Source organism: Crocodylus porosus, unplaced genomic scaffold (assembly GCF_001723895.1).
Source record: "Crocodylus porosus isolate Cpor-Errol unplaced genomic scaffold, CroPor_comp1, whole genome shotgun sequence".
Classification (NCBI taxonomy): domain Eukaryota; kingdom Metazoa; phylum Chordata; order Crocodylia; family Crocodylidae; genus Crocodylus; species Crocodylus porosus.
In genome coordinates this window covers 102,136,356-102,145,051 of record NW_017728906.1, presented here as the reverse complement: position 1 = coordinate 102,145,051, position 8,696 = coordinate 102,136,356, and the positions used below count along the sequence as shown (strand labels likewise).

At 39.8% G+C, this 8,696-nt stretch overlaps 1 protein-coding gene and 1 long non-coding RNA gene across 2 annotated transcripts in view; one reads left to right on the top strand and one right to left on the bottom strand.

Moving 5' to 3' along the window:
* Window positions 1–6,980, top strand: part of LOC109306346 — a 100,455-nt gene extending 93,475 nt beyond the window's left edge. Inside the window, exon 3 of the long non-coding RNA XR_002099955.1 lies at window positions 6,662–6,980. This is a non-coding gene — a long non-coding RNA (uncharacterized LOC109306346). The remainder of the gene's footprint in view (window positions 1–6,661) is intronic.
* SLC10A2 (solute carrier family 10 member 2) overlaps window positions 1–8,370 on the bottom strand; it is a 16,195-nt gene extending 7,825 nt beyond the window's left edge. Inside the window, exons 1-3 of the mRNA XM_019529680.1 lie at window positions 7,145–8,370; window positions 4,084–4,202; window positions 2,610–2,698 (exon numbers count right to left, since the gene is read on the bottom strand). Of these exons, the coding sequence (XP_019385225.1) occupies window positions 2,610–2,698; window positions 4,084–4,202; window positions 7,145–7,587 (651 nt within the window). The 5' untranslated portion in view covers window positions 7,588–8,370. The remainder of the gene's footprint in view (window positions 1–2,609; window positions 2,699–4,083; window positions 4,203–7,144) is intronic.
* Between the last annotated feature and the right edge of the window lie 326 nt (window positions 8,371–8,696).

The window sequence follows — 8,696 nt, the reverse complement described above, 5'->3', positions numbered from 1 at the left end:
TGCTCTGGTTTACAGGCTAAGCAGGCAAGTCCAAGCTAGAATGAAGCACTGGGCTCCTCCACTGTGGAGCAGGCAGGCTCTGCCAAAGGGAAAAAAAAAGGTTGGTGAGGGACCCAATTGTTTCTCCCTGCCCCCCTTGGAGCTTGCCTACCTCTCCTGCAGCTGGGGGGGTGAGCTGCTGGCAGGCCCTGAGCTGTGGGAGGCCCCGGTTCTTCCGTCCATGGCAGTAGCACCCCTGGGACCACCCTGGTGGGTTGCCAGTAGGTGGGTGCTACCCAGAGGTGCTGCCACTGCAGAGGGAAGCACGGGGGTTCTGTGCAGGTCAGGGGCTGGGCGGCTCAGTGGCAGGTCAGTCCCTGGCCATGGGAGACACAGGCAAGCTCTGGGAGAAAAAAATAAATAAGATCAGGCCCCTCACCACTTTTTTTTTCCCTTGGTGGAGCCTGCTTGCATGAACTACTGGGTTATGCAGCCCCTGAGCTGTGGAGGGCCCAGTGCTTCTCTCCAAGGCCTCTCAGGGCCACCTGGCCAGGGTGTTAGCTGAATGGGTGCAGCCCCAGCTCACCAGATCCACCATTGTGTGGGGTGCTGGACACCTGGGTGTGCTCATGGAAGCTTGGGCTTGGGTGGCTTCCAGTGCCCCGTGTACTGTCTCTGCCACTTTCCTGCTGCCTGGGACTGCCCAGGAATGGGCTGTCTGCCACAGGAAGGTGGCAGGAGGGTGGTTGGTTGTGCTGGCAGCTGGAGAAGGTGTTGGAGAAGGTGCATGGGGCTCTGGAAGCCTGCTAAACCCAAACTTCCCTGAGCACACCTGGGCTTCCAGGCCCCCATGCACTGTCCCTGCTGCCTTCTCTGGATAGGGCCCTTGTACACAGGAGGAATATTACTGTAATTCGTTATGTAGCAAACTAAAATACATGGGACGTGTTTTAGTTTGCTATGTAAAAAAGTCATTTAAATCGAAATATGCTGCCAAATGTGTGTACTGTTACAAAATTTAATTGTAACATGCTGCTGAATGTGTGCACTGTTATGCAATTAAATCCTTAAAAAGGGCAATTAAACCACTAAAAGGGGCAATTTCCTCACATGTACAAGGGCCCTTAGTCATGTATACAAGGGCCCTCTTATTCTATGACTATAAACAAGTCACCAGGTAAGACTTTTGACAAAATATGTATTTATATTCCTAAGCCTGTGTTTACACATGGACAGCTTTATGTAGCCTTTTTGACGGTGAGAAGTTTTGATTCCATTAAAGTATTCAGTCAAATGATAACTAAAAATCCTGTATTTAAAGACATACTTTTGCAATAAAAATTTAATCACACATGTTTTGTGGTTTTTAATAGTGAAATAATGCAACAATTCCTCTTAGGGTTTTGGACTGAGCTGTTAACCTGAATTTTCTGAAAGAGAGAAATAGGGTCTGGCTGTGAAAATCTAGTTTGATTTTACTTCTTGTATTCTATTTGCACTCTTATCTCCTCATTTGCCATTATCTGAGCTCAAGTCTGTCAGCTCTGTCTGCTTTATCTGGCCTTTACTTGATGCTTCAGTGCACTACAGAAGGCAAGCTACGCCTGAGTATCATTTTTGATCTTACAGCACCCTGTATTTGTTTATGTGTTGGATAATAAGCATTTAAAGTGGTTTCTTCTTTCATTTAGTGCTGCAAAAATATGTTTAAAAGGCACATCACCAATTTTAAGGTGCCTTTCCCTAAAAATGAATAGAATAGAAGTAAGTACATTTTTGGATTAAAGACTTGATAGTGCCTGCATGTATTAGTAGCTACAGATAAATACAACATGTTTGACATACAGATAATTTTTGTGTTGATCTTGTACCACGTAAAGGGTGACAGATATTGAGGTAAGTGCCTATTCATATTAATTAAAGGACAATTAATGAAAGTTGAGTGTGCTCAGCACCTCTCTGAAACACTTAGAACTTAATAAGATAGGGACTATAATAATTCCATTTCTGTTAACACTAAATGTAACACGTACATCTGGGCAGTTTTATTTTGGTCATTTTATGTATCAGAAAGTGCTGCTTGGGGGTACTAAAGCTATCTGTGAATGTGCGTTAATTTTTATGACTAATTTGAGCTGGAAAAAAATTGGAAGGTGAAAATTTTTCTTTAAACATTTTTAAAATATACCATTTCAGGTGTTTTGTTTGAAAATGAAATAATCATTTAAAAATTGCTAAAATGTAATTACAAAAATTGCCAAATTAATTTTTCTTTCCTATTTATAATAATTATATATTTTTTTGAAATTGAACTGTATGGATTAATTTTTTTGTTTATTTAGGTTAGCCTTGCACTAAAAAAAAACAAGTGTACACACAAACACACACACACACACACACACACACACACAGACATTATATATTAAATCACTCACTGGTGAATACTGGTTAACAATAATGTATGAAATGTATACATTTATAAGCAATAAGATATTTATTTGTTTTCTGCTGTGAATTTCATTGCAGTTACAACCCTTGTAGTAATGTATTACTCAAGAAATGCCACAAAAACCATATTCTGGCCTATAATAAATAGTGGTTTAAAAGTATATATAGCTATCATATCTTACCTTAAGTATAGTTTTTGCTTTTTTGGGCCATCTATGGTTAACATATATTCCAAGCGAAACAGGAATTACAAGGGCCACCAGTGAAATTCCTGCAATATGATTAAATCACATTTATAAAAGAAGAGTTATAATAAGGAAACATACAATAAACAGACAGAACAAATTTAAATAGCAGGCATCTGTTGTACACATACACATGCGTGCACACATTCTTTACTATGAAGTGTATTATCTTTGGCAACCAAATGAGTTAATTGTAATTCTGTTACAAAGTTATGTGCTCACCCACCTAGATTCAAATAGCGTACAGCACTTTCAGTGTGTTAATCATTACTATCCTGTGATCTACTATTTATTTATTGTAGTATTAAATGTTCATTTTGCCTGCAGGTGTTTCTGTTGGAATACAACAGTACCCAGCTTAGAACTTGTTTTGTTGAGGGCATTTTTCTTGCTATTGATTTTATAAAACATAAACAGGTTTCATGATTATTTTTTGAACTGAAATTAAAAAGTATATAATGGTGACTATGCTTGTATGGAGAATGAATACGTTTTGGCAACAGATTTGGATCCTATAACAGTAAGCGTTAAAGGCTCAGTACTGGAAAGCATTTAAGTCTGTTCTGAAGTCTAAGCAAAGGCATATTCTCAGTGAATTCAAGCAACCATCCACAATTTCTGCTTTGTAGCAGGCTGAGGTTTCCTGCGTGGAATCAAATTAAGCCATAAGTCAAATTCCTGATGGTGCCTTTCTGTCACTTTCTTTAGATTTCAGAGTTGCAACCATACTCAGTGAGTTTAATTGCACACTTAATTGCAGGCACATGTTTAGAGGGTGTGGGGGAAGATTACTTAATGTCCTTCCCTATAGCCTCAGAGTTCCAGATTTGGCTGAATATTGTCCCCAGTTATAAATTGGTCATTTAGGTTGGGGAGTCAAAGGCAGCCAGATATAATGCTATCTATATCAAATCCTTGCATCCCATTGGTTACAGAAACCATTACTAGTCCCAGGCAGAACTGTGACCCTTTTTTTTTTGTTTACTTTGCTGGGTCATAGTCCCAGGACTCACTACTTTGTGGGATTTGTGCCCTCCCCAAATCCAGATTTAGTTTAGGTCAGGGCAAACCTCTAAACCTGAATGATTTTATATTTTCACCACATTTCCAAAAAGATTATGACATCATTCATGTATAGTGATTTGCACAACCCTGTGGTAAGTATTTGTACCAGTTTCTAATAGCTTTAGGGCTCCATCTTGCAAGATGAGAAGTTACTGGGTCCATTTCAGCTAGATTGTTAAAGGCATGTGAGCACCTAAATCCCATAAATTTACCTTTAAAAATACCTTTAACTTATGGGTCTCTATCAGTCTGACACTGTATGGTGATGTTACAAAACATGGTTGATATCAAGAAAGGAAGAATATGGAAGATGGGTAAAAGGAAAAGAGTGATTTGCTTGACTCACCTATACTATCATAGGGGAGTACAATTGAGCCAGTGTCTGTCCACATTTTGGTATACACAAAGAGACAAAGTGGCATCATCCCCATTGCCAGTAAGGTGGAACATGTTGTCATGCTGACGCTGCAAAGAAATGAGTTATAGGGTTACAGTGCATCTCATTCTTTCCAGTGGGTCCTCTCATTTTCTTATTGCAGTTTACTAGCTTATGAAACGTTGCACAAGAAATGCTACTGGCTACAATCAGTTTATTGCATATATACACAAAACTGAGTTGAAGAAATCTCAGAGCTCTGCTTTTCCTGAAAAAAGAAAAAGTCCAAGTGAAAGCAGAAACTTCATCTTTATTCTGTTATGTGTATTGTAAATGGTTCACACTGAATTTCCCATGGGTCTTGTCTTGCCTACCTGTTACTGCTTGCCCAATGTAATGTTGAAGCTGTTTTGCATGTGTTCCCAGTGGCCTCTCTCAGGACTTCTAGAGACCTGAAGTGTTTGTCCCTATCATGTTATGAACAGGAATTCTGCTTTTCTCTGATTAATGTCCCCCTCCCCACCCAATTTTCAGATGAAAACAAGTAGCTCAAAAGCCACATTTTTCTGTGATTAAAGTGAAACTCTATCTATCTGTCTATCTATCTATCTATCTACTGGTGTTTCATTTTAATCATGGAGAAATGTGACTTTTGGGGGTTTTTTTAATTAAAAAATTGGGGATTTTTTTTTATCAGATCCCTGGTTATGAGCGAGTCTGGCATTCTGACAAAGATATAAGCTCCTAGTCCTCTCACACCCATTGCACATGTATCCACACTCTCAAATTTGCAGTGCAAACAGCTTGGCATAGTCCTGAGACCCTGAGCATAGTGCCAGAACAAACTCTTGGGATAACACTAAGCCTCAAATTTCATAGTTTCATAGTTTTTGCGGGGGTGGAAGGGACCTTACAGATCATCTGGTCCACTCCCCCTGCACTTGGGCAGGAAAGAGTGCAGGGATTGGATGATGCCAGCAAGAAGTTGCAGTAGCTCCTACTGTCAGAAAACTTCCCTGTTCATTTGCTATCAGTTGTACCACAGCGCAGAGACCTCAACTGAGATTTGCAAGCCTGAAGACACAGGGTGGCTCTATTTCTTCATAGGCATTGATGACCTCACTCAGACCATAATGCAGGCACACCGGAAGGGTTTTCAGTGAACTCCAAGGTGTGCTTGTAGCATGTGTAGATACACACAATCAATCTAGCAACCATGATGAAAGCAGTAGTGGTGTAGTGTTACCTGCCTTAAAGCTGTGGGGTAGGTCTGAGATTGTACAGCCAGTGCTGAACCCATGCTACCATGGCACTATTATTGATGTTTGAGCTAGTTAGATTTAAGATAGCTTAGACTGGCTGTGTTCACATGAGCTGCATTCGTAGTTCCCAGCTGCAGTAGTGGGGTAGCTTAAGATACCTACAGTGTTGGTGTAGTCAACTGGTAAGAGAGACAAAGCACATAAGTTTCATAAAATGGGGAGTTAGCACAAGCAGGCTGCATATTCTCCCACCTTCCGAAAAAGATCAGTTTGTTATTTGTAGGGTTACTCATGGATGAAGCATCTGGTTCTTCACTGGAGGAACACATAGCATTTGAGCTGGTTCTTTTCTTAGGAGAGTAAATCTGCTTCTGTTTTGTTTACCTTAAATACTGTATCTGAATTTCTTGATACGGGGACCATCACCTGACTCCTTACTTTTGCTTGTGGATTTTATATCACAACAATAACAATAACAGTAACTACAACAAGATATTAGAATAACTCCTTTCTTTACAGCTGTTTTAATATACGTCTTCCTTCAAGAAGCTTCTTAAAAACTTAGGGCCAGATTCTACTCTCATTTATTTCACTGTCAGTCCAGATTTATACCACTGAATTCAGTGGAATTACACTAAATTTATACTGGTGTGACAGAGAGATTTGGTTCTGTGGGCACTGTTCTTCCCAGGTGAAATGGGTCAAGACCATGACAGAATTTCAGCTTTATTGCTGAATTGCCTTCCATTTGTGGTTTTGTCAGAGCTGTACTTTATTGAAATAAAGTACTTTGCAATTTATATTATAGGTCTTTTTTCCACAGTGAGGAAGCTGGTGATTAGCAGAGTTGATTATATACTGTACTAAAAAACCACATCTTGCATTAACACCTGTATGTTACAGAGAAATTCATTGTTTTCATAACATGGAAAAAATGACTTATTAAAGCTGCAAATATTAAAATTCTTAGCTTGTTCACCACAGTTTCACATCTCTCCTACTTCTATTAGTTTTTCCATTGCTAGTTCAGACTGGCATATGATAAATTGGATGAATGCTGTAATTTATGAAACTCTGTGGGAAGTGGAGAGACTATGCTGTTTATTTTAGAACAAAGTAATCAGGATTATTTAAAAAAATATTGCTCATTTGTAAAGGCTGTTAGAGCTAAAGAATTAAAAAATGCGTCTTGGGATTTCCATCAAGAGCAGGGTTCAATTCTACCCTGTGTTTGATGTCTGTGAACATGCCAGCTGCCTGACATATCACAATTTCTGACTTCACAGAGTCTTGAAGTTGCAGCCAAGTGACCTGCCACTGAGATCATCACATCCACAAAGGAGCTTTTTTCATTGCACCCGGTAGACAGGACTGCACCAGCTTGTGGTTTGTAACCCATAAAGCATTCCTTCAGTTTCAAAATTTTGCATAGTGACAGAAGCAGACAGAATTATCATGAATAATTTTGGTTCTTGTTAGCTATAAAAGGGTAAACTTTCCAAGCCTACCCATTTTGTAGAACATGAAGGTGGATAAATATTTTTTCCATTAGTGATTTCTTTAATAGGGCATTAGATTAAAAACTGGTTATTGCCTTATGCTATATTCACTGACTTTTGCTTACAAAGTTCATAATAATTACTAAAAGCCTCAACCAGGCTTCCAGGCCTTAATGTGCTTTGAACTGAACAGATATGTATAGTCCCTGAAACAAAATTTATTATACTGAACAAAAAAAAATTGTCTCTGTACAGAGCAGAGGCTCTTACCTTAGATCCATGTCACCATCTACCCAGTATGCTAGGATGTTGGAAGAAGTTCCACCTGGACAGCATCCCATGATGAGCACTACAACAGCTTGAATAGGTTTCACATTGAAGGCGACAGACAGCACAAAGCCTGTGAGAGGCATAATTCCAAACTGACAGAGGAAGCCCACGAAAATACCCCATGGTCTTTTTATGTGCTCCCAAAATTTTTTTATCTCCACATTGCAACCCATGGCGAACATCACCATTGCCAACATGACTGTTATGACAGTACTTAAAATTACACTTAAAACCTTGTTGAAATCATTCTCAGGTAGTACACAAGATGTGCCATTGCAAATGGTGGCATTTGCGGAACAGGTTGAAATACCTACAGTTGAGTTTGCTGTCAAACTCTTTGAGTACCCATAATAAAATTTCTCTGAAAGTTGGTGCTGCTGCATTTTAAAAAATAAAGAAATAAAGAAAAGGGATAAGCAGGTCCAAGGCAAACTTTTAAATCCTCTGTAAATGCTTTCCTCTTGGTGGCTCTTTTTAAGTAATGTGAGAGGCAATACAAGGCAATAAATACTTGAACTGATAACAATAACCTAAGGGTTTGGCCCAGTGCTGATTCATATAGTTGTTAGTATGGTACTAGCTTCATATAGTGGCAAATTTTAAATTAATCATTTATTCACATGATAAGATGCAGTTTCACACTGACAGAACAGCCATGCTAATATTTAAAGATATGAGCTAAATTTCTGGATCATTTAACACAGAGAATGGGAATCATAGGACAGAGAGAAAGCCAAGACTTCAATCTTTCTTGCATGTAGTTTGACTCTTTCTGTCATACTGACTTCTCTTGGAGTCGGTGCAAGAGGAAGTCATGCTGACTCCTTCTGGTGTCAGTGGTGTGATGTAGAATCAGTCCTCCTAGCTAAAGAACCTGCAAGTTTGGCGCTCAAGATAAATAGCATGATTACTAGAGTTTGCATACAACTGCACTTCAGAGGAACTTGGGGTATTGCTCTTACAAAACCAGATACAAGTACTTTATTTTTGTGTATGCACAACATACCATAAACATACCACACATAAAACACCCTTGGTTTTCATGGGTTCTACACATAGGAAGTAATGTAAAGCAAGCTTCCTTCCTTCCTTCTGCTGAGGCCTGGATGCCTCAGACCAGGTTAGCTTGGAGCTGCGTGGGGTAATCCTGAGTGTAAGACTCCCTGGCTTCTTATCACAGAATCATAGAAGTAGGGTCGGAAGGGATCTTGTAGATCTTCAAGTCCAACCCCCCGCCTGGGCGGGAGAAAAACTGGACTCAAATGAGTCCAGCCAGGTAGGCATCAAGCCTCTTCTTAAAGATCCTCAGGGTAGAAGGTGGCACCACTTCCCTTGGAAGTTGGTTCCAGATCCTTGCCGCCCTGACAGTGAAGTAGTTCTTGCGGATGTCTAATCTAAACCTACTCTCCAATAATTTGTGTCCATTATTCCTTGTCATGCCAGGGGGCGCTAGGGGAAACAGCGTCTCCCCCAAACCCTTCTGGTCCCCCCT